The following is a 25,415-nucleotide window of genomic DNA, read 5'->3' on the forward strand; positions in this document are numbered from 1 at the left end:
CATTGAAAAGTGAATATGGTTAGTCCAAGGAACTCTGGAAATCAGTGCTGTGTTAGTCATTCATTTTATAACCCAAATTAACAGATCTTTGTTTAAGGGAATGAAGATAATTAGGGCAAAGATGGGTTTTGGAGTTTGTCACAGAAACCATGATCTGATTGAATGGTGGAGCAGGTTTGGATGCTGCATGGTCTCTTAATGTCAAGTTTCTGGCCAAGTAATGTAAGTGAAAGACATTTCTCTTTGAATCTATTTAACAACTGTTTTTGCAGTGAAGGTTACAATGCTTGGCGTGACTGTCTGAAACCAACCCAGATATTAAAAAAACTCTGCAAAGATTTACAGTTGCCAGAGCCTGAATACAGACCAGAAGAAGTGAAAGTCAGCAACAAAATATTCAAGATACCCATAGATTTGGTCCCAATAGGTAAGAATAGTGTTTCTCTAAACTTTAAGCCAGTTTTCATTATATGCAATTGTGAAAATGGTAAGGGAAGGATTCAGAAATGGTAAGGGAAGTATTAAGAAATGGTAAGGGATATATTGAGAAAGGAGAATAGGTTATTTGGTGCATTGCATCTGCACTGGTTCTCTACCTCAGCAACCTACCGTTCCGCCTTTGGCCTTTTCTCTATAACCTGTCAAATTTTGCCTCATCCAGTTCTCCCTGCGAGACAGAGAAGATGCCAGCGGTAAGTTTTTTACGCAGAGACTGGTGAGTGCGTGGAATGGGCTGTCAGCAATGGTGGTGGAGGCAGATACAAAAAGGTCTATTAAGAGACTCCTGGATAGGTACATGGAGCTTAGAAAAACAGAGGGCTATCAGTAACCCTGGGTAATTTCTAATGTAAGTACATGTTCGGCACAGCATTTTGAGCTGAAGGGCCTGTATTATGCTGTAGTTTTTCTATGTTTCTATTAAACTTTTCAACTGTCACCCTTAACCCATGACCTGTAATTGTTGTCCCACCCAACTTCAGTGGAAAAAGCCTGCTTGCATTTACCCTATCTATATCTCTCATAATTTTGTATACCTCTATTTCCCCTCAATTTTCTGCATTCCAAGGAATAAAGTCCTAACCTAGTCAATATTTCCTTATAATTCAGGTCCTTCAGTCCTAGTAATGGTCTTCTCTGTACTCTTTCGTATAGCCATTGTCATGCCTTCTTTGTAATTGCATCAGGGTGTTGGGCACAATATAGATCTTCAGAGATGTAGACATGCAGGAACTTGAAACTGCTCACCCTTTTCAGTGCTGAGGATTAGTGCGTGTTCCCTTCATTTCCCCTTCCTGAAGTTCACAATCAATTCCTTGGTCTTACTGATGTTGGGGGCAAGGTTGTTGTTGTGACACCATGCAACACTCAACTATCTGATCTGTCTCACTCTTGTACAGCTTCTCATTACCATCTGAAATTCTGCCAACAATAGCTGTGTCTTCAGTAAACTTATAGTCTACTCTAGCACTGTAAATGTTATGCACCCACCTCTCTAGGGTAGTGATACTAAGAGTCAAGAAATATGGGCAGAAGGAATCAGAATGGAGTATCAGGGAAGTGTTAAAAACAACTGTAGAATCAACTGGCTCGATACAGGGATGGAATAGAAGGACTGGTGAACTCAGCATTGATATTATTGAATGTTGACCATCTGAAATTTGGCCTTGAATTTTAGGGAAGATCAAGAAAGGGGAGCAACCTTTGCTGTCTGAAGAACAGAAGGCTTTGTATGTGTTAAATCATTGGGAAGATATGCCGGAACATTCTTTTAAAATGGTGCCTGAGCACATAGAAATCCGGAAACTCCAGAAATCCGACAATCCAGGGATGTCACAGGTAAGCAAGAATGCTATCCCATTATTTTCCTTTTGTGAACGTAACAGACACCAGAAGACAATACCTGGAGATGAGGGCAGAGTGTTTCCAGACATACAAACATCCATCTGTTACCAATTTGTTCCAGGAGTCAACTGTTAAATGCTCTGGTGATCTGCAATTGTCTCATTGATCAGTCTGCAGTTGGAAAATGGGAAAGGGTACTGATGAGGTCTGTAGAAAAATGGGAAAGAGTACTGATCAGGTCTGTAGAATGGTGCTAAATGTGGGAGATAAGTAACAGAAAGACAGTAAATATAGATACAAAAAAATCACTTCAGATTTCTCCCATCTCTTTTGGCTCCATGCATAGATTACCATTCTGATCTTCCCGAGGACCAATTTTGTCCCTTGCAATCCTTTTGCTCTTAACAGCTCTATAGAATCCCTTCGGTTTCTGCTGCACCTTGTCTGCTAAGGCAACCTCATGCCTTCTTTTAGCCCTCCTGAATTTTTTCTTAAGTGTTCTCTTGCATTTCTTATACTCCATAAGCTCCTCGTTTGTTTGTAACTGCCTAGACCTGCAATGCACCTCCTTTTCCTTCTTCACCGGGGCCTCATTATCTCCTGAAAAACAAGATTCCCAACAGCTGTTATCTTTACCCTTTATTCTGACAGGCACATACACGCTTTGCACTATCAAAATTTCACTTTTGAAGGTTTCACATTTAACAAGTACATCTTTGCCAGAAAACAGCTTGACCCAATGCACACTTGCCAGATCATTTCTGATACCATCAAAATCGGCCTTTCTCCAATTTAGAATCTTAGTCCTTGGACCAGACCTATCTTTTTGAACGCTTACTTTGAAACTAATGCTTTATGCTCACTAGATTCAAAGTGTTCCCCTACACAAACTTCTGTCACCTGTGCTGTCTTGTTCCCTAATAGCAGATGGACGGCATGGTAGCAGAATGGGGGGTTAGCACAACACTTTACAGAATAGCTGACTCAGGGTAATTCCCACTGCTGCCTGTCGGGAGTTTGTACGCTCTCGCCGTAACTGTGCAGGTTTCCTCCGGCTGCTCCGGTTTTCTCCCACAATTCAAAGACATACCAGTGGTCAGGTGAGTTGATTATTGTAACTTGTCACACGATTAGGCTAGGATAAAATTGAGGGATAACTGGTTTGAAGGGTTGGAAGGACCTACTTCGCACTGTATCTCAATAAATAAATAATTCGAGTATCTCTTACTCTCTCATTGGGACTTCTACATACTGATGAAAGAAACTTTCCTGAACACATTTGACAAGCTCTATCCCACCTAGTCCTTTTAAACTATGGGAGTCCCATGTGCAAAGTTAAAATCACCTACTATAACAACCTTATGTTTCTTGCAACATTCTGCGATCTCTCTGCAAATTTGTTTCTCTGAATCCTGTGGACTGGCCCATTAATGTTTTCACACCTTTCTTTTTCCTCACTTCCACCCATAAACCCTCACTCGATGAGTTCTCCAGTCTGTTGTGACTGAGCACTGCCATGACATTTTCCTTGACTAGTATCACCACGCCTCACCCTTTAATCCTCTGGCTCTATCTGTCTAAAACAGCAGAAGCCCAGTATATTGAGCTGCCTATCCTGTCCCTTCTGCAAACAACTCTTGCAAATGGCTACAAAGTATCATAATTCCATGTGTTGATCCATTCTCTGAGCTCATCTGCCTTTCCTGTGCTATTTCTTGCATTGAAATATATGAGGCTACTTACCAAGTTAAGAGCCCATGGTATTTCAGGAAAGTTACTGGCATGGTTGGAAACACAAAATAATCTGCAGATGCTGTGATCAAAGCAACACTTACAGTACGCTGGATGAACTCAGCAGGTCAGGCAGCATCAGTGGAAATGATGAGTTGACGTTTCGGGCCGGAACCCTTCGTCAGGACTGAAGAATGAAGGAGGTGGAAGGATTTGAAGGATGCTTGTAGGTTCAGTTGAAAGGCCATATTAAATAATTATATATTTCAGTGACAGTTGGAGATGAAGAGATCGAGTGCAGGTAGAAGGCCGGGGCAGGGCGTCCAGAAGGAGGAGGAGGGTTGAAGTCAGGAAAAGGGGTCATCAGTAGGGAGAGGGGAATCATTACCAAAGAAGTAGGCTCAGAGACGTAGGCGACGGAAGAAGAGTTCAGTGTCATGGCGGGCACAGAACTCACTGAGGTGTGGACGGAGGGGGACAAAAGTGAGGCCCTTGCTAAGGACAGAACATTCTGCCTTAGAGAGGGGAAGGTCGGAGGGGATGTTGAAGACACGGCAAGGGTTGGGGTGGGGTCGGAGGAGGGTAAAGAGTGGGAGGTATCAGGGGGGAGAGGGAGGTTGGAATGTTCAGGAAGAGCGGGGTTGGGAAGGATGAGGAATCAAAGGAGTAGAGGGGCGTTGAGGGGTAGAGGGAAGTTTGGGAGTCGCTGGGTGGAACGGGAGTAGTGGGGGAATAAGCTGGGCGGTGGGACCCAGCGGCAGTAGGAGCTGTTCCAGTTTGGAGAGTGTTGGGATCTCGGTCCAAGCTAGGTCCGGAGCTGGGGGTGACGGAGCCTGTAGCCTGCAGGATCTCAGAACTGAGGTTGGAGTCAGAGGCGAGTGAGTCCATGGCCCACCAGGGACTGGTTCCCCTTTTTTGGAGGCCGTGCTTCCAATCTGAGTCAGAATCAGAGGTGGATGGGTCTCTGGCCTGCTGAAGGCCTGAGGAGTCGAGGTCCCAGTGGTTGCGGTCCAGGCTGGAGCCGGTCGTCGTCTTGGGCTCCAGGCGGGCGAACTTGTTGTCCTTCTTGGACGCAAGGAAGGAGAAGAAATGTCGGTTGGAGGCGTGAATCCAGTCTTTCAACTGAACCTACAAGCATTCTTCAAATCCTTCCACCTCCTTCATTCTTCAGTCCTGACGAAGGGTTCATCCAGCATACTGTAAGTGTTGGCATGGTTGGAACATTGGCTGATTGGTAAGAGGCAGACAGTGGGAATAAAATGATCTTTTTCTGGTTGGCTGCCAATGACACGTGGTGTTCTGCTGGGATCAGTGTTGGGACCACTTCTTTTTATGAATGATTTAGCTAACGGAATAGATGGCTTTGTTGCCAAGTTTGCAGATGATATGAAGATTGGTGGAGGGGCAGGTACTTTGGCAGAAGAAATAAATGTGCAGACTATTTTCTAAATGTGTCGCTGGCTTATTTGAGTTTTGGAGATTAGACAAAGGAAATGTAGAGATGTAAGCTCAGACTGACATTTGTCTACCTCACTTTTCCAAGGGCCAAGTCCACATGTGGGTTGATATGTTCCCTGTTGATCTACCGGCACCTCCACCAGTCAATATAAAACCTCGCCAGCCAATCAGGTAAGAAAGATGGTACAGAACTAATAGTCTATTATTTTAGTACTAAAATATTTTTTTACAGGTTCAAGCACTAAAGAGTTCTCTCGCCTGTACTCTGATATTCTTTCTGAGTATGGAGAAGGTACATTTCCTTCCCAACTTCCATCCCATCATGATGCTATTGTCATTTAGTTACCTACTATATCAGCGATAGTTTCTCCACAGTGCTGGAGAAACTCAGCAGACCAGACAGCATCTATGGAGAGGAATAAAGAGCCAGCATTTCAGACTGAAATTTCATGTTGGCCTGCCTCTCATAGGAGAATATATTGTTATCTCTGCCTGGGGATAACACATTCTTATTTCAGAAATACATTCTTAATAACCCATAATGCCACTTGAACAAACATTTCCTTCTCTAAATAGTGACTGATTTTAGTTTTAACAGATGAAATTAGAACTGGATCAGTACATGGAATTATGATCATGTGGCCATTATGGAGGCTTGGTTGTGAGAGGGATAGGAGTTTAATCAGGATGCACCCTTGATTAAAGAGTATGAGCTATAAGGAGAGGTTTGACAAATGTGGGTCATTTTCTCTGAAGCATCAGAGACTTGATACATTTCTAAGTTTATGAGAGAGGCCTAGATGGAATAGACAATAAGAATCTGTTTCCCTGGATAGAATTTTCAGTTTCTTGAGGTCGTGGGTTTAAAGTGAAAAGTAGAAGGGTAAGTTGAAGGGAGATATGCAGGACAAGTTTTTTTTACACAAAGAAAGTGGTAGGTGCCCGGAAGGAGCTGCCAAGTGTAGTGGTAGAAGCAGATGTGATAGAGGTGTTTTAGACAGACACGTGAATACGTAGGGAATGGAGGGTTGGATCATGGACAGGCAGAAATGATTTAGTTTAACTTGGCATTGTGTTTGGCAAGGACACGTGGGCTGAAGTGCCAGTCCTTGTACTGTTCTATCCACACCCCTGAGTATTGTTCACCATGCCTCTATAGCAAAACCTTTACTCAGTCCATGTCTTTAATCCCACAACTGAGTCTCCTGTTCTCTTCCCCCATGACTGATTATCCCTCCCTGCACCTCTCCACAACTGGATATCCATTTCAGAGTCCTCATTAATCTAAATACTTTTCCGATATCCAGCTAAAGTAAATATACCTTTTTGTCCTAGTCTCCGACAATAACATGATACTTTTCTCTGAACTTCACCAGCAGTTGAATATTTTACATGTACTTCCGCTTAATAGAATGAGCTCCCCTGAATGGATGGCTGTGTGCAATATACGCCAATGGATAGTGAGAACTGGAAAGTAAATCTCTTGTGAGATGAGCTGGTTCTTTCAATAGATCTGACCATCAATCAATTCGTTTAGGTTAACTATTTGAATTTGTTTCTGATTATTCACAGTTCAGAGAAATATTTAAGTACCATTGTAAAATCAAGGAATATTTTTTCTTTTGTCTATTGTGATTAATTTACTGCACCATTTCGCTATTACTCATGTTTATTATTTAATGTCCTGTGTTGATTAGCTACGAGATGAGAGTTATTATCTGGAACACAGACGATGTGCCACTTGATGATGTGAATCCACTGACAGGAGCCCGATCCAGTGATATCTACATCAAAGGGTACTAAGCAAACATAAATTTAGAGTCTCTTGTTGCGCAGAAGTATTACCAGCCAGATCTCTCTGTCTGAACCATCTCCCTTTCTTCATATGTCCCCACCATTTCATTTTCCCATCCTTCCCAACCATCCATTTTTCTCCATCTGTCTGAACCATCTCCCTTTCTCCATCTATTATCCCCAGGGGGACAAAGGAGACAGACAGAGAAAGGGAGATGGAGGGGACAGATGAAGAAAGTGAGACGGTGGGGACGAAAGGAGAAAGGGAGACGTTGGGGACTGATGGAGAAAGGGAGACGTTGGGGACTGATGGAGAAAGAGAGTCAGTGGGGACAGACAGAGAAAGGGAGAGGGAGACTGTGAGGACAAACAGAGAAAGGGAGACGGTGGTGACAGACGGAGAAAGGTAGCCTGTGGGGACGGATGGAGAAAGTGTGACGATGGGGAATGATGGAGAAAGGGAGACGGTGGGGATAGACGAAGAAAGGGAGATGGTGTGGACAGATGGAGAAAGGGAGACGGGGACTGACAGAGAAAAAGAGACGGTGGGGAACAGTTCGAGAAAAGGAGATGGTGGGGATGGATGGAGAAAGGGAAACAGTGGGGACAGACAGAGAAAGGGAGATGGTAGGGATTGATGGAGAAAGTGAGATGATGGGGACTGATGGAGAAAAGGAGATGATGGAGACAGAAAGAGAAAGGGAGACGGTAGAGATAGACGGAGAAAGGGAGACGGTGGGGACTGATGGAGAAAGGGAGACAGTGAGGACAGATGGAGAAAGAGAGATGTGGGGACAGATACAGAAAGGGAGAGAGTCATGACCGATGGAGAAAGGGAAATGGTAGGGACGGATGGAGATAGGGAGACGGTGGGGAATGATAGAGAATGATAGATGGTGGGTAGGATGGAGAAAGGAAGACGGTGGGGATGGATGGATAAAGGGAGATGGTGGGGACTGATGGAGAAAGGGAGATGGCGGGGACGTATGGAGAAAGTGAGATGGTGGCGACAAATGGATACAGGGACATGGTGGGGACAGAGAAAGGGAGATGGTGGGGACAGACAGAGAAAGGGAGACGGTGGGGACTGATGGAGAAAGGGAAATGGTGAGGACGGATGGAGAAAGGGAGACTGTGGGGACAGAGGGAGAAAAGGAGATGGTGGGGACGGATGGAGAAAGGGAGACTGGGGACAGTTGGAGAAAGGGAGAAGGTGGTGACTGATGGAGAAAGGGAGACTGTGCGGACAGAGGGAGAAAGAGAGACTGTGGGGACTCATGGAGAAAGGGAGACGTGTGGGACTGATGGAGAAAGGGAGATGTTGGGGACAGATGGACAAAGAGACGGTGGGGACGGATGGAGAAAGGGAGATGGTGGGGACGGATGAAGAAATGGGGATGGTGGGAACAAATGGAGAAAGGGAGACAGAGTGGACAGACAGAGAAAAGGAGATGGTGGGGACGGATGGAGAAAGGGAGAATGTGGTGACTGATGGAGAAAGGGAGACCATGGGGACAGAGGTAGAAAGGGAAACGATGGGGACAGACAGAGAAAGTGGGACGGTGGGGACAGATAGAGAAAGCGAGACGATGGAGATGGATGCAGAAATGGAGACAGTGAGGACGGACAGAGAAAGGGAGATGTTGAGAACAGATGGAGAAAGGGAGTCTTTTGGGACTGATGGAGAAAGGGAGAAGGTGGGGACTGATGGAGAAAGGGAGAAGGTGTGGACAGATGGAGAATAGTAGACAATGGGTCGGATGGAGAAAGGGAGACAGTGCGAACGGATAGAGAAAGAGAGACGGTGGGGACTGCTGGAGAAAGGGAGATGGTAGGGACGGATGGAGAAATTGAGATGGTGGGGACTGATGGACAAAGGGAGATGGTGGGGATAGACAGAGAAAGGGAGACAGAGGAACAAGACAGTGGGGACTGATGGAGAAAGAGAGACGGTGAAAACGAATGGACTAAAGGACACGCTGGGGACGGATGCAGAAAGTGAGATGGTGGGGACTGACAGAGAAAGAGAGATGGTGGGGACGGATGGAGAAAAGGAGACGATGAGGACGGATGGAGACAGGGAGACGGTGGAGACTATAGAGAATGGTAGACGGTGGTCGGATGGAGAAAGGGAGACGGTGGAGACGGATAGAGATAGGGAGACAGTGGAAACAGATGGAGAAAGGGAGACGGTGGAGATAGACAGAAAGCAAGACAGTGGGGACTGATGGACAAAGGGAGATGGTGGGGATAGACAGAGAAAGGGAGACAGAGGAACAAGACAGTGGGGACTGATGGAGAAAGAGAGACGGTGAAAACGAATGGACTAAAGGACACGCTGGGGACGGATGCAGAAAGTGAGATGGTGGGGACTGACAGAGAAAGAGAGATGGTGGGGACGGATGGAGAAAAGGAGACGATGAGGACGGATGGAGAAAGAGAGACAGTCATGATGGATGGAGAAAGGGAGACGTTGGGGACGGATGGAGACAGGGAGATGGTGGAGACTATAGAGAATGGTAGACGGTGGTCGGATGGAGAAAGGGAGACGGTGGAGACGGATAGAGATAGGGAGACAGTGGGAACAGATGGAGAAAGGGAGACGGTGGAGATAGACAGAGAAAGCGAGACAGTGGGGACTGATGGAGAAAGGGAGACGATGGGAACAGATGGAGAAATGGAGACATTGGGGACGAATGGAGAAAGGGAGACAATTGGGACGGATGCAGAAAGTGAGACGGTGGGGACGGATGGAGAAAGGGAGACAGTGGGGACTGATGGAGAAAGGGAAACGCAAGGATGGATGCTGGAAGTGAGATGGTGGGGACTGATGGAGAAAGGGAGACTGTGGGGACGGATGGAGAAAGGGAGATGGTGCTGACTGATGGAGAATGGGAAACTGTCGTAATGGATGGAGAAAGGGAGACGGTGGGGACAGATGGAGAAAGGGAGGCGATGGGGACGGATGGAGAAAAGAGACGGTGGTGACTGATGGAGAAAGGGAGACGGTGGGGACAGACAGAGGAGGGAGACGGTGGGGACTGATGGAGAAAGGGAAACGCGGGGATGGATGCTGGAAGTGAGATGGTGGGGACTGACGGAGAAAGGAAGACAGTCATGAAGGATGGAGAAAGGGGGACAGTAGGGGCGGATGAAGAAAGGAGATGGTGGGGACAGATGGAGAAAGGGAGACTGTGGAGATGGATGGAGAAAGGGAGATGGTGCTGACTGATGGAGAATGAGAAACTGTCGTAACGGATGGAGAAAGGGAGACGGTGGGGACGGATGGAGAAAAGGAACGAGGGGGACTGATGGACAAAGGGAGATGGTGGGGATAGACAGAGAACGGGAGACGGTGGGTCGGATGGAGAAAGGGAGACGGTGGGGACAGATAGAGAAAGGGAGACAGTGGGGATTGATGGAGAAAGTGAGATGGTGGCGACGGATGGAGAAAGTGAGCTGTTGGGGATTGATGGAGAAAAGGAGATGGTGGGAATAGACAGAGAAAGGGAGACAGTGGGGACGGACAGAGAAAGGTACACTGTGGGGACTAATGGAGAAATGGAGGCGGTGGGTATGATTGGAATAAAAGAGACGGTGGGGACTGTTGCAGAAAGTGAGACGGAGGGGACGGATGGAGAAAGGGAGACAGTGCGGACCGATAGAGAAATAGAGACGGTGGGGACTGATGGGGAAAGGGAGACAGGTGGGACTGATGGAGATAGGGAGATGGTGGGGACTGTTGGAGAAATGGAGATGGTGGGGACTGATGGGGAAAGGGAGACTGTTGGGACAGATGTAGAAAGGGAGACTGTGGAGATAGACAGCGAAAGGGAGACGGTGGGGACTGATGGAGAAAGTTAGATGGTGGGGACGGATGGAGAAAGGGAGACGGTGGGGATGAATGGAGTAAAGGAGACGGTGGATCGGATAGACAATGGGAGATGGTGGGGACAGATGCAGAAAGGGAGACAGTGGGGACAAACGGAGAAAGGGAGACGGTTGGGACTGATGCAGAAAAGGAGACGGTGAGGAGGGATGGAGAAAGGGAGATGTGGGGATGGATGCAGAAAGGGAGACAGTCGTGACGGATGGAGAAAGGAAGAAGGTGGCGACAGATGGAGAAAGGGAGATGGTGGGGACAGATGGAGAAAGGGAGACGTTGGGGACTTATGGAGGAAAGGAGACGGTGAGGACGGATGCAGAAAGGGAGACGGTGGGGACGGATGGAGAAAGGGAGACGGTGGGGACTGTTGGAGTAATGGAGCAGGTGGTGAGTGATGGAGAAAGGGAGATTGTTGGGACAGAGGGAGAAAGGCAGACGGTGGGGACAGAGGGAGAAAGGGAGACGGTGGGGACGGATGCAGAAATGGAGACAGTTGGGACGGATGGAGAAAGTAAGATGGTGGGGACGGATGGTGAAAGGGAGGTGGTGGGGTCTGATGGAGAAAAGGAGACGATGGGGACGGATGCAGAAAGGGAGACGGTGGGGACTGTTGGAGAAAGGGGCAAGGTAGTGACTGATGGAGAAAGAGACACTGTTGGAACAGAGGGAAAAAGGTAGATGGTGGGGACAGGTGGAGAAAGGGAAATGGTGGGGATATACAGAGAAAGGGAGACAGTGGGGACAGACAGAGGAGGGAGATGGTGGGGACTGATGGAGAAAGGGAAACGCGGGGATGGATGCTGGAAGTGAGATGATGGGGACTGACGGAGAAAGGGTGACAGTAGTGACAGATGAAGAAAGGAGATTGTGGGGACTGATAGAGAAAGGGAGATGTTGGGGACAGATGGAGAAAGGGAGATGGTGCTGACTGATGGAGAGTGGGAAATTGTCGTTACGGATGGAGAAGGGGAAACGGTGGGGACAGATGGAGAAAAGGAGACGGTGGGGACTGATGGACAAAGGGAGATGGTGGGGATAGACAGAGAAAGGGAGACGGTGGGTCGGATGGAGAAAGGGAGACGGTGGGGACAGATAGAAAAAGTGAGACAGTGGGGACGGACAGAGAAAGGTAGACAGTGGGGACTGATTGAGAAATGGAGACGGTGGGTACGATTGGAGTAAAGGAGACAGTGGGGACTGTTGCAGGAAGTGAGACGGAGGGGACGGATGGAGAAAGGGAGACAGTGGGAACAGACAGAGAAAGGGAGACAGTGTGGACCGATGGAGAAGTGGAGATGGTGGAGACTGATGGGGAAAGGGAGACAAGTGGGACTGATGGAGCTAGGGAGATGGTGGGGACTGTTGGAGAAAGGGAGACGGTGGGGACTGTTGGAGAAATAGAGCAGGTGGTGACTGATGGAGAACGGGAGACTGTTGGGACAGAGGAAGAAAAGGAGACGGTGGGGACAGACGGAGAAAGACAGACGGTGGTGACGGATGCAGAAATGGAGACAGTTGGGACAGATGGAGAAAGTGAGGCGGTGGGGTCTGATGGAGAAAAGGAGACGATAGGGACAGATGTAGAAAGGGAGACGGTGGAGATAGACGGAGAAAGGGAGACGGTGGGGACTGATGGAGAAAGGGAGATGGTGGGGACGGATGGAGAAAGGCAGAAAGTGGGGACTGATGGAGACAGGGAGACAGTCGGGAATGATGGAGAAAGGGAGACGGTCGGGACGGATGCAGAATGTGAGACAGTGGGGACGGATGGAGAAAGGGAGACAGTGGGGACAAACAGAGAAAGGGAGACGGTTGGGACTGATGCAGAAAAAGAGACGGTGAGGAGGGATGGAGAAAGGGAGATGTGGGGACGGATGCAGAAAGGGAGACAGTTGTGACGGATAGAGAAAGGAAGAAGGTGGGAACAGATGGAGAAAGGGAGACGATGGGGACGGATGGAGAAAGGGAGACAGTGGGGACAAAAGGAGGAGACTGATGGAGAATGGGAGATGGTCGGGATAGACTGAGAAAGGGAGACAGTGTGGACAGACAGAGAAAGGGAGTCAGTGGTGACTGATGGAGAAAGGGAGACGGTGGGGTTGGATAGACAATGGGAGATGGTGGGGACAGATGCAGAAAGGGAGATGGTGGGGACTGATGGAGAAAGGCAGAAAGTGGGGACTGATGGAGACAGGGAGACAGTCGGGAATGATGGAGAAAGGGAGACGGTCGGGACGGATGCAGAATGTGAGACGGTGGGGACGGATGGAGAAAGGGAGACAGTGGGGACAAACAGAGAAAGGGAGACGGTTGGGACTGATGCAGAAAAAGAGACGGTGAGGAGGGATGGAGAAAGGGAGATGTGGGGACGGATGCAGAACGGGAGACAGTTGTGACGGATAGAGAAAGGAAGAAGGTGGGAACAGATGGAGAAAGGGAGACGATGGGGACGGATGGAGAAAGGGAGACGGTGGGGACTGATGGAGAAAGGGAGATGGTGGAGATGGATGGAGGAAGTGAGATGGTGGAGACTGATGGAGAATGAGAGATGGTCGGGATAGACTGAGAAAGGGAGACAGTGTGGACAGACAGAGAAAGGGAGTTGGTGGCGACTGATGGCGAAAGGGAGACAGTGGGGTTGGATAGACAATGGGAGATGGGGGGGACAAATGGAGAAAGGGAGATGGTGGGAACGGATGTAGAAAGGGAGACGGAGGGGACAGATGGAGAAAGGGAGACGGTGGGAACGGATGGAGGAAGGGAGACGGTGGGAATGGATGGAGAAAGGGAGAAGGTGGGGACTGATGGAGAAAGGGAGACGTTGGGGACTTATGGAGAAAAGGAGACGGTGAGGACGGATGCAGAAAGGGAGACGGTGGGGACGGATGGAGAAAGGGAGGCGGTGGGGACGGATGGAGAAAGGGAGGCGGTGGAGTCTGATGGAGAAAAGGAGACAATGGGGACGGATGCAGAAAGGGAGACGGTGGGGACGGATGAAGAAAGGGAGATGGTGGGGACTGTTGGAGAAAGGAGGAAAGTGGTGAGTGATGGAGAAAGGGAGACTGTGGGAACAGAGGGAGAAAGCTAGATGGTGGGTACAGATGGAGAAAGGGAGGCGGTGGGGTCTGATGGAGAAAAGGAGATGATAAGGACAAATGTAGAAAGGGAGATGGTGGGGACGGATGGAGAAAGTGAGATGGTGGAGACTGATGGAGAATGGGAGATGGTCGAGATAGACTGAGTAAGGGAGACAGTGTGGACAGACAGAGAAAGGGAGTCGGTGGCCACTGATGGAGAAAGGGAGACGGTGGGGTTGGATAGACAATGGGAGATGGTGGGGACAGAGGCAGAAAGGGAGACAGTGGGGACTGATGGAGACAGGGAGACAGTCGGGACTGATAGAGAAAGGGAGACGGTCGGGACAGATGCAGAATGTGAGACGGTGGGGACGGATGGAGAAAGGGAGACAGTGGGGACAAACGGAGAAAGGGAGATGGCTTGGACTGATGCAGAAAAGGAGACGGTAAGGAGGGATGGAGAAAGGGAGATGTGGGGACGGATGCAGAAAGGGAGACAGTGGGGACTGATGGAGACTGGGAGACAGTCGGGACTGATAGAGAAAGGGAGACGGTCGGGATGGATGCAGAATGTGAGATGGTGGGGACGGATGGAGAAAGGGAGACAGTGGGGACAAACGGAGAAAGGGAGACGGCTGGGACTGATGCAGAAAAGGAGACGGTAAGGAGGGATGGAGAAAGGGAGATGTGGGGACGGATGCAGAAAGGGAGACAGTTGTGACAGATAGAGAAAGGAAGAAGGTGGGGACAGATGGAGAAAGGGAGACAGTGGGGGCGGATGGAGAAAGGGAGATGGTGGGGACGGATGGAGAAAGGGAGGCAGTGGGGACAGATGGAGAAAGGGAGACGGTGGGAACGGATGTAGAAAGGGAGACGGAGGGGACGGATGGAGAAAGGAAGAAGGTGGGGACTGATGGAGAAAGGGAGACGTTGGGGACTTATGGAGAAAAGGAGACAGTGAGGACTGTTGGAGAAATGGAGCAGGTGGTAAGTGATGGAGAAAGGGGGACCGTTGGGACAGATGGAGAAAGGGAGATGGTGGGGATGGATGCAGAAATGGAGACAGTTGGGACGGATGGAGAAAGAGAGGCGGTGGGGTCTGATGGAGAAAAGGAGACAATGGCGACAGATGCAGAAAGGGAGACGTTGGGGACTTATGGAGAAAAGGAGACGGTGAGGACAGATGCAGAAAGCGAGACGGTGGGGACGGATGGAGAAAGGGAGGCGGTGGGGTCTGATGGAGAAAAGGAGACAATGGGGACGGATGCAGAAAGGGGGACGGTGGGGACAGATGAAGAAAGGGGGATGGTGGAAACAGATGGAGAAAAGGAGATGGTGCAAACAGATGGAGAAAGGGAGACGGTGGGGACTGATGGAGAAAGGGAGACGCGGGGACGGATGCAGAAAGTGATAGGGTGGGGACGGATGAAGAAAGGGGGATGGTGGGAACATGGGGAAGGAGATGGTGGGAACGGATGGAGAAAGGGAATCGCAGGGACGGATGCAGAAAGGGAGACAGTCATGATGGATGGAGAAAGGGAGATGGTGGGGATGGATGGAGAAAGGGAGACGGTGGGTCTGATACAGAATAGTAGACGGTGGGTTGGATGGAGATATGGAGATGGTGGGGATGGATAGAGAAAGGGAGACAGTGGAGACTGAGGGAGAAAGCGAGACGGGTGGGACTGATGGAGAAAGTGAGACGGTGGGGACTGTTGGAGAAACGGTGAAGGTGGTGACTGATGGAGAAAGGGAGAATTTTGGGAGAGAGGGAGAAAGGGAGACAGTAGGGACGGATGGAGAAGGGGAGAAGGTGGGGAAGATGGAGAAAGGGAGACATTGGGGACTGATGGAGAAAGGGAGAGGATGAGGACAGATGGAGAAAGGGAGATGGGGACTGATGGAGAAAGGGAGACGATGAGGACAGATGGAGAAAGGGAGATGGTGGGGACTGATGGAGAAGGGGAGACGATGAGAACAGATGGAGAAAGGGAGACGGTGGGGACAGATAGAGAAAGGGAGATGGTGGGGACAGATGGAGAAAGCGAGATGGTGGGGACTGATGGAGAAAGGAGACGGTGGGGACTGATGGAGAAAGGGAAATGTGGGGATGGATGCTGGAAGTGAGATGGTGGGGACTGACGGAGAAAGGGAGACTGTAGAGACGGATGAAGAAAGGAGATTGTGGGGACTGATAGAGAAAGGGAGATGGTGGGGACAGATGGAGAAAAGGAAACTGTGGGGACGGATGGAGAAAGGGAGACGATGAGGACAGGTGGAGAAAGGGAGATGGTGGGGACGGATGGAGAAAAGGAGATGGTGGGGACCGATGGACAAAGGGAGATGGTGGGGATAGACAGAGAACAGGAGACGATGGGGACTGATAGAGAATGGTAGACGGTGGGTCAGATGGAGAAAAGGAGACAGTGGGGACAGATAGAGAAAGGGAGACAGTGGGGACAGATGGAGAAAGTGAGATGTTGGGGACTGATGGAGAAAGGGAGATAGTGGGGATAGACAGAGAAAGGGAGACAGTGGGGACAAATGGAGAAATAGAGACAATTGGGATGGATGTAGAAAGTGAGACAGTGGGGACAGACAGAGAAAGGGAGACGGTGGGGACTGATAGACAATGGTAGACGGTGGGGACAGATGGAGAAAGGGAGACGGTGGGAACTGATGGAGATAGGGATACAGTGGGGACAGACAGAGATAGGGAGACGACGTGCACTGATAGAGAAAGTGAGACGGAGCGGACTGATGGAGGAAAGGAGATGGTGGGGAAAGGCAGAGAAAGGGAGACGGCGGAGACTGATGGAGAAAAAGAGATGATGGCGACAGAAGGAGAAAGGGAGACAGTGGAGACTGATGGAAAAAAGGAGACGATGAGGACGGATGGAGAAAGGGAGTCGCAGGGACGGATGCAGAAAGGGAGACAGTGGGGACAGACAGAAAAAGGGAGATGATGGAGACTAATGGAGAAAGGGAGACGCTGGGAACAGATGGACAAATAGAGACAGTCGGGACAGATGCAGAACGTGAGACAGTGGGGACAGATGGAGAAAGGGAGACAGTGGGGGCAGATGGAGAAAGGGAGATGGTGGGACTGATGGAGAAAGGGAGACAGTGGAGACTGATGGGGAAAGAGATTTGGTGGGAACAGATGGAGAAAGTGAGATGTTGGGTACTGCTGGAGAAAGGGAGATGGTGGGGATAGACAGAGGAAAAGCGACAGTGGGGACAGATGGACAGACAGAGAAATCGAGACGGTGCGGAGGATTGGAGTAAAGGAAACGGTGGTGACGGATACAGAAAGTGAGACGGTGAGGACTGATGGAGATAGGGAGATGGTAGGGTTGGATGGCGATAGGGAGACAGTGGGGATTGACAGAGAAAGAGAGACGGTGGGGACTGATAGACAATGGTAGACGGTGGGGACAGATGGAGAAAGGGAGACGGTGGGAATTGATGGAGAAAGGGAGACGGTGGGGACAGACAGAGAAAGGGAGACGGTGCGGACTGATAGAGAAAGTGAGACGGAGGGGACAGTTGGAGAAAGGGAAACGGTGGGGACTGATGGAGAAAGGGAGATGGTTGGGACCGATGGAGAAAGGGAGACGGTGTGGACTAACGGAGAAAGGGAGGTGGTAGGGTCTGCTGGAGAAACGGAGATGGTGGGGAAACACAGAGAAAGGCAGATGGTGGGGACTGATGCAGAAAAGGAGATGATGGCTACAGAAGGAGAAAGGGGGACGGTGGGGACTGATGGAAAAGAGGAGATGATGAGGACGGATGGAGAAAGGGAGTCGCAGGGACGGATGCAGAAAGGGAGACAGTCATGACGGACAGAGAAAGTGAAATGGTGGGGACGGATGGATAAAGGGAGACGGTGGGGACTGATAGAGAATGGGAGACAGTAGGGACTGATGGAGAAAGGGAGATGGTAGGGACAGATGGAGAAAGTGAGATGTTGGGTACTGATGGAGAAAGGGAGATGGTGGGGATAGCCAGAGAAAGAACGACAATGGGGACAGAAAGAGAAAGGGAGACGGTGGGTACTGATGGAGAAATGGAGACGGTGCGGACGATTGGTGTAAAGAAGACGGTGGGGACGGATGCAGAAAGAGAGATGGTGGGGACTGATGGAGATGGGGAGGCGGTGGGGTTGGATGGAGAAAGGGAGACATTGGGGACAGACAGTGAAAGGGAGATGGTGGGGATTGATAAACAACGGTAGACGGTGGGGACAGAAGGACAAAGGGAGACGGTGGGAACTGATGGAGAAAGGGAGATGGTGGAGACAGATAGAGATAGGGAGACAGTGGGGACAGATGGAGAAAGGGAGATGGTAGGGACTGATGGAGAAAGGGAGACAATTGGGACGGATGCAGAAAGGGAGATGGTGGGGACTGATGGAGAAAGGGAGACGGTGGGAACTGATGGAGAAAGGGAGATGGTGGGTTGTATGGAGAAAGGGAGACAGTGGGGACAAATGGAGAAATGGAGACAATTGGGATGGATGTAGAAAGTGAGACAGTGGGGACAGATGGAGAATGCGAGATGGTGGGGACTGATGGAGAAAGGGAGACGGTGGGAACTGATGGAGAAAGGGAGATGGTGGGTTGTATGGAGAAAGGGAGACAGTGGGGACAAATGGAGAAATGGAGACAATTGGGATGGATGTAGAAAGTGAGACAGTGGGGACAGATGGAGAATGCGAGATGGTGGGGACTGATGGAGAAAGGAGACGGTGGGGACTGATGGAGAAAGGGAAATGTGGGGATGGATGCTGGAAGTGAGATGGTGGGGACTGACGGAGAAAGGGAGACTGTAGAGATGGATGAAGAAAGATTGTGGGGACTGACAGAGAAAGGCAGATGGTGGGGACAGATGGAGAAAGGGAGACTGTGGAGACGAATGGAGAAAGGGAGATGGTGCTGACTGATGGAAAAAGGAAACTGTCATGACGGATGGAGAAAGGGAGATGATGGAGACAGGTGGAGAAAGGGAGATGGTGGGGACGGATGGAGGAAAGGAGACGGTGGGGACTGATGAACAAAGGGAGATGGTGGGGATAGACAGAAAACGGGAGACGATGGGGACTGATAGAGAATGGTAGACGGTGGGTCAGATGGAGAAAGGGAGACACTGGGGACAGATAGAGAAAGGGAGACAGTGGAGACTGATGGAGAAAGTGAGATGGTGGTGACGGATGGAGAAAGTGAGATGGTGGGGACTGATGGAGAAAGGGAGATAGTGGGAATAGACAGAGAAAGGGAGACAATGGGGACAGACAGAGAAAGGTAGACAGTGGGGACTGATGGAGAACGGGAGACGGTGGGAACAGATCGAGAAATGGAGACAGTGGGGACAAATGGAGAAATGGAGAAAATTGGGATGGATGTAGAAAGTGAGACAGTGGGGACGGATGGAGAAAGGGAGACAGTGGGGACAAATGGAGAAAGGGAGATGGTGGGGACGGATGGAGAAAGGGAGACAGTGGGGACAGATGGAGAAAGTGAGATGGTGGGGACTGATGGAGAAAGCGAGATGGTGGCGACTGATGGAGAAAGGGAAATATGGGGATGGATGCTGGAAGTGAGATGGTGGGGACTGACGGAGAAAGGGAGACTGTAGAGACGGATGAAGAAAGGAGATTGTGGGGACTGATAGAGAAAGGGAGATGGTGGGGACAGATGGAGAAAGGGAGACTGTGGGGACGGATGGAAAAAGAGAGATGGTGCTGACTGATGGAAAAAGGAAACTGTCATGACGGATGGAGAAAGGGAGACGATGGGGACAGATGGAGAAAGGGAGACGGTGAGGACGGATGGAGAAAAGGAGACGGTGGGGACTGATGGACAAAGGGAGATGGTGGGGATAGACAGAGAATGTGAGACGGTGGGCACTGATAGAGAATGGTAGACGGTGGGTCAGATGGAGAAAGGGAGACAGTGGGGACTGATGGAGAAATGGAGACGGTGGGGACGAATGTAGTAAAGGAGATGGTAGGGACGGATGCAGAAAGTGAGATGGTGGGGACTGGTGGAGAAAGGGAGATAGTGGGGATAGACAGAGAAAGGGAGACAGTGGGGACAGGCAGAGAAAGGTAGACAGTGGGGACTGATGGAGAAATGGAGACGGTGGGTACGATTGGAGTAAAGAAGATGGTGGGGATTGTTGCAGAAAGTGAGACGGAGGGGATGGATGGAGAAAGGGAGATGGTGGGGACAGACAGAGAAAGGGAGATGGTGGGGACGGATGCAGAAATGGAGATGGTGGGGACTGATGGAGAAAGGGAGACAGGTGGGACTGATGGAGATAGGGAGATGGTGGGGACTGATGGAGAAAGAGAGACGGTGGGGACTGTTGGAGAAACGGAGCTGGTGGTGACTGATGGAGAAAGGGAGACTGTTGGGACAGAAGGAGAAAGGAAGACGATGGGGACAGACAGAGAAAGGGAGACGGTGGGGACGGATGCAGAAATGGAGACAGTTGAGACGGATGGAGAAAGTGAGACGATGGGGACGGATGGAGAAGGGGAGGCAGTGGGGACTGATGGAGAAAAGGAGACGATGGGGACAGATGTAGAAAGGGACACTGTGGAGATAGACGGAGAAAGGGAGGCAGTGGGGACGGAAGGAGAAAGGGAGACGGTGGCGACTGATAGAGAAAGGGAGATGGTGGGGACAAATGGAGTAAAGGAGACAGTGGGGACGGATAGACAATGGGAGATGGTGGGGACAGATGAATAAAGGGAGACGGTGGGGACTGATGGAGAAAGTGAGATGGTGGTGACGGATGGAGAAAGTGAGATATTGGGGACTGATGGAGAAAGGGAGATGGTGGGGATAGACAGAGAAAGGGAGACAGTGAGGACTGATGGAGAAATGGAGACGGTGGGGACAATCGGAGTAAAGGAGATGGTGGGGACTGTTGCAGAAAGTGAGACGGTGGGGATTGATGGAGAAAGGGAGTCAGTGCGGACCGATGGAGAAAGGGAGACGGGTGGGACTGATGGAGAAAGGGAGACAGGTGGGACTGATGGAGATAGGGAGATGGTGGGGACTGATGGAGAAAGGAAGACGGTGGGGACTGTTGGAGAATCGGAACAGGTGGTGTCTGATGGAGAAAGGGAGACCGTTGGGACAGAGGGAGAAAGGAAGACGGTGGGGACGGATGCAGAAATGGAGACAGTAGGGACGGATGGAGAAAGTGAGACGGTGGGGACTGATGGAGAAAGGGAGACAGGTGGGACTGATGGAGATAGGGAGATGGTGGGGACTGATGGAGAAAGGGAGACGGTGGGGACTGTTGGAGAAACGGAGCAGGTGGTGACTGATGGAGAAAGGGAGACTGTTGGGACAGAGGGAGAAAGGAAGACGGTGGGGACAGACAGAGAAGGGGAGACGGTGGGGACAGATGCAGAAATGGAGACAGTCGAGACGGATGTTGAAAGTGAGACGGTGGGGACGGATGGAGAAGGGGAGGTGGTGGGGACTGATGGAGAAAAGGAGACGATGGGGACAGATGTAGAAAGGGAGACTGTGGAGATAGACGGAGAAAGGGAGGCGGTGGGGACTGAAGGAGAAAGGGAGATGGTGGGGATAGACGGAAAAAGGGAGGCAGTGTGGACAGACAGAGAAAGGGTGACGGTGGCGACTGATAGAGAAAGGGAGATGGTGGGGGCGAATGGAGTAAAGGAGACGGTGCGGACGGATAGACAATGGGAGATGGTGGGGACAGATGGAGAAAGGGAGGGTGGGGACTGATGGAGAAAGGGAGATGGTGGTGATGGATGGAGAAAGTCAGATGTTGGGGACTGATGGAGAAAGGGAGATGGTGGGGGTAGACAGAGAAAGGGAGATAGTGGGGACAGACAGAGAAAGGGAGACGGTGGGGACCATCGGAGTAAAGGAGATGGTGGGGACTGATGGAGATAGGGAGGCGGTAGGGATGGATGGAGAAAGGGAGATTGTGGAGACTGACAGAGAATGGTAGATGGTGGGGACAGATGGAGAAAGGGAGACGGTGGGTACGATTGGAGTAAAGAAGATGGTGGGGACTGTTGCAGAAAGTGAGACGGAGGGGACGGATGGAGAAAGGGAGACGGTGGGCACGGATGGAGAAAGGGAGATGGTGGGGACTGATGGAGAAAGGGAGACGGTGGGGACTCATGGAGAAAAGGAGATGGTGGGGATAGATGGAGAAAGGGAAATGCAGGGACGGATGCAGGAATTGAGATGGTGGGGACTGATGGAGAAAGTGAGACGGTGGGGACTGATGGAGAAAGGGAGACGGTAGGGACGGATGAAGAAAGATGATGGTGGGGACTGATGGATAAACGGAGAAGGTTGTGACGGATGGAGAAAGGGAGATTGTGGGGACTGATGGAGAAAGGGAAATGCAGGGACGGATGCAGGAATTGAGATGGTGGGGACTGATGGAGAAAGGGAGACGGTGGGCACGGATGGAGAAAGGGAGACGGTGGGGACAGATAGAGAAAGGGAGACAGTGGGGATTGATGGAGAAAGTGAGATGGTGGGGATAGACAGAGAAAGGAAGATAGTGGGGACGGACAGAGAAAGGTAGACAGTGGAGACTGATAGAGAAATGGAGACAGTGGGTACGATTGGGGTAAAGGAGATGGTGGGGACTGTTGCAGAAAGTGAGACGGAGGGGACGGATGGAGAAAGGGAGACGGTGGGGACGGATGCAGAAATGGAGATGGTGGGGACTGATGGAGAAAGGGAGACAGGTGGGACTGATGGAGATAGGGAGACGGTGGGGACTGATGGAGAAAGGGAGACGGTGGGGACTGTTGGAGAAACAGAGCAGGTGGTGACTGATGGAGAAAGGGAGACTGTTGGGACAGAGGGAGAAAGGAAGACGGTGGGGACAGACAGAGAAAGGGAGACGGTGAGGACGGATGCAGAAATGGAGACAGTTGGAACAGATGGAGAAGGTGAGACAGTGGGGACGGATGGAGAAAAGGAGACGATGGGGACAGATGGAGAAAGTGAGAGTGTGGGGACTGATAGAGAAAGCGAGACGATGGGGACAAATGGAGTAAAGGAGACAGTGGGGACGGATAGACAATGGGAGATGGTGGGGACAGATGGATGAAGGGAGACAGTGGGGACTTATAGAGAAAGGGAGACGGTGAGAACAAAAGGAGAAATGGAGACAGTGGGGATGAATTGAGAAAGGGAGACAGTTGGGACGGATGCAGAAAGGGAGATGGTGGGGACCGATGGAGAAAGGGAGATGGTGGGGACTGATGGAGAAAGGAAGACGGTCGTGAAGGATGGAGAAAGGGGGACAGTAGGGGCGGATGAAGAAAGGAGATTGTGGGGACTGATAGAGAAAGGGTGATGGTGGGGACAGAAAATGGAGATGGTGGGGATGGATGGAGAAAGGGAGACTGTAGGAATGGATGGAGAAAGGGAGACGGTGGGGTCTAATGGAGAAAGGGAGACAGTGGGGACTGTTGGAGAAAGGGAGATGGTCCTGATGGATGGAGAAAGGGATACGGTGGGGACAGATGGAGAAAGGGAGACGGTGGGGACGGATGGAGAAAGGGAGACAGTGGGGATAGACAGAGAAAGGGAGATGGTGGGGACTGATGGAGAAAAGGAGACGATGGCGATAGATGGAGAAAGAGAGACTGTGGAGATAGACGGAGAAAGGGAGACGGTGGGGACTGATGGAAAAAAGGAGACGATGAGGACGGATGGAGAAAGGGAGATGCAGGGACAGATGCAGAAAGGGAACAGTCATGACGGGTGGAGTAAGGGAAATGGTGGGGATGGATGGAGAAAGGGAGGCAGTGGGGACTGATAGAGAATGGTAGACCGTGGGTCGGATGGAGAAAGGGAGATGGTGGGCACGGATGGAGAAAGGGAGACAGTGGGGACTGATGGAGAAAGGGAGATGGTGGAGATGGATGGAGAAAGTGAGATGTTTTGGACTGATGGAGAAAGGGAGATGGTGGGGATAGACAGAGAAAGGGAGACAGTGGGGACAGACTGAGAAAGGGAGACGGTGGGGACTGATGGAGAAATGGAGACGGTGGGGACCATCGGAGTAAAGGAGATGGTGGGGACTGATGGAGATAGGGAGACGGTAAGGATGGATGGAGAAAGGGAGATTGTGGAGACTGACAGAGAATGGTAGACGGTGGGGACAGATGGAGAAAGGAAGATGGTGGGGACTGATGGAGAAAGGGAGACGGTGGGTTGTATGGAGAAAGGGAGACAGTGGGGACAGACAGAGAAAGGGAGATGGTGTGACTCATGGAGAAAGGGAGACGCTGGGAACAGATGGAGAGATGGAGACAGTTGGGACGGATGCAGAAAGTGAGACGGTGGGGACAGATGGAGAAAGGGAGACAGTGGGGGCAGATGGAGAAAGGGAGATGGTGGGACTGATGGAGAAAGGGAGATGGTGAGGACTGATGGAGAAAGAGAGATGGTGGGGAGTGATGGAGAAAGGGAAACGCAGGGACGGATGCAGGAAGTGAGATTGGGTGTACTGATGGAGAAAGGGAGACGGTCATGACGGTTGGAGAAAGGGAGACAGTAGGGACGGATGAAGAAAGGAGATTGTTGTGACTGATAGAGAAAGGGAGATGGTGGGGACAGATGGAGAAAGGGAGACTGTAGGGACGGATGGGGAAAGGGAGATGGTGGGGACTGATGGAGAAAGGGAGACAGTTGTGACGGATGGAGAAAGGGAGATGGTGGGGACTGATTGATAAAGGGAGACAGTTGTGACGGATGGAGAAAGGGAGATGGTGGGGACTGATTGATAAAGGGAGACGGTGGGGATGGATGGAGAAAGGGAGACAGTGGGGATGGATGGAGAAAGGGAGAGAGTGGGGACAGATGGAGAAAGGGAGATGGTGGGGACTGATGGAGAAAGGTAAATGCAGGGACGGATGCAGGAATTGAGATGGTGGGGACTGATGGAGAAAGGGAGACGGTGGGCACGGATGGAGAAAGGGAGATGGTGGGGACTGATGGAGAAAGGAGACGGTGGGGACTGATGGAGAAAGGGAGATGGTGGGGATAGATGGAGAAAGGGAGATGGTGGGGTCTGATGGAGAAAGGGAAACGCAGGGACGGATGCAGGAATTGAGATGGTGGGGACTGATGGAGAAAGTGAGACGGTGGGGACTGATGGAGAAAGGGAGACGGTAGGGATGGATGAAGAAAGATGATGGTGGGGACTGATGGATAAACAGAGACGGTTGTGACGGATGGAGAAAGGGAGATGGTGGGGACTGATTGATAAAGGGAGACGGTGGGGACGGATGGAGAAAGGGAGACGGTGGGGATGGATGGAGAAAGGGAGACGGTGGGGACAGATGGAGAAAGGGAGATGGTGGGGACTGATGGAGAAAGGGAGATGGTGGGGATGGATGGAGAAAGGGAGACAGTGGGGACGGATGGAGAAAGGGAGACAGTGGGGACAGATGGAGAAAGGGAGATGGTGGGGACTGATGGAGAAAGGTAAACGCAGGGACGGATGCAGGAATTGAGACAGTGGGGACGGATGGAGAAAGGGAGACAGTGGGCACGGATGGAGAAAGGGAGATGGTGGGGACAGATGGAGAAAGTGAGATG

General features: G+C 50.8%; 1 protein-coding gene across 4 annotated transcripts in view; it reads left to right on the forward strand.

Annotated features, from left to right (window-relative positions):
• The window catches only part of fer1l4 (fer-1 like family member 4), a 353,096-nt gene that overhangs the window by 302,188 nt on the left and 25,493 nt on the right, over positions 1-25,415 (forward strand). For all 4 annotated transcript variants that reach the window (XM_072244965.1, XM_072244971.1, XM_072244979.1 and 1 more), the window contains exons 38-41: positions 273-427; positions 1,676-1,836; positions 5,117-5,202; positions 6,729-6,827. In XM_072244965.1, the coding sequence (XP_072101066.1) occupies positions 273-427; positions 1,676-1,836; positions 5,117-5,202; positions 6,729-6,827 (501 nt within the window). The remainder of the gene's footprint in view (positions 1-272; positions 428-1,675; positions 1,837-5,116; positions 5,203-6,728; positions 6,828-25,415) is intronic.

This window comes from Mobula birostris, chromosome 2, assembly GCF_030028105.1.
Source record: "Mobula birostris isolate sMobBir1 chromosome 2, sMobBir1.hap1, whole genome shotgun sequence".
In the NCBI taxonomy this organism is placed as follows: Eukaryota; Metazoa; Chordata; class Chondrichthyes; order Myliobatiformes; family Myliobatidae; genus Mobula; species Mobula birostris.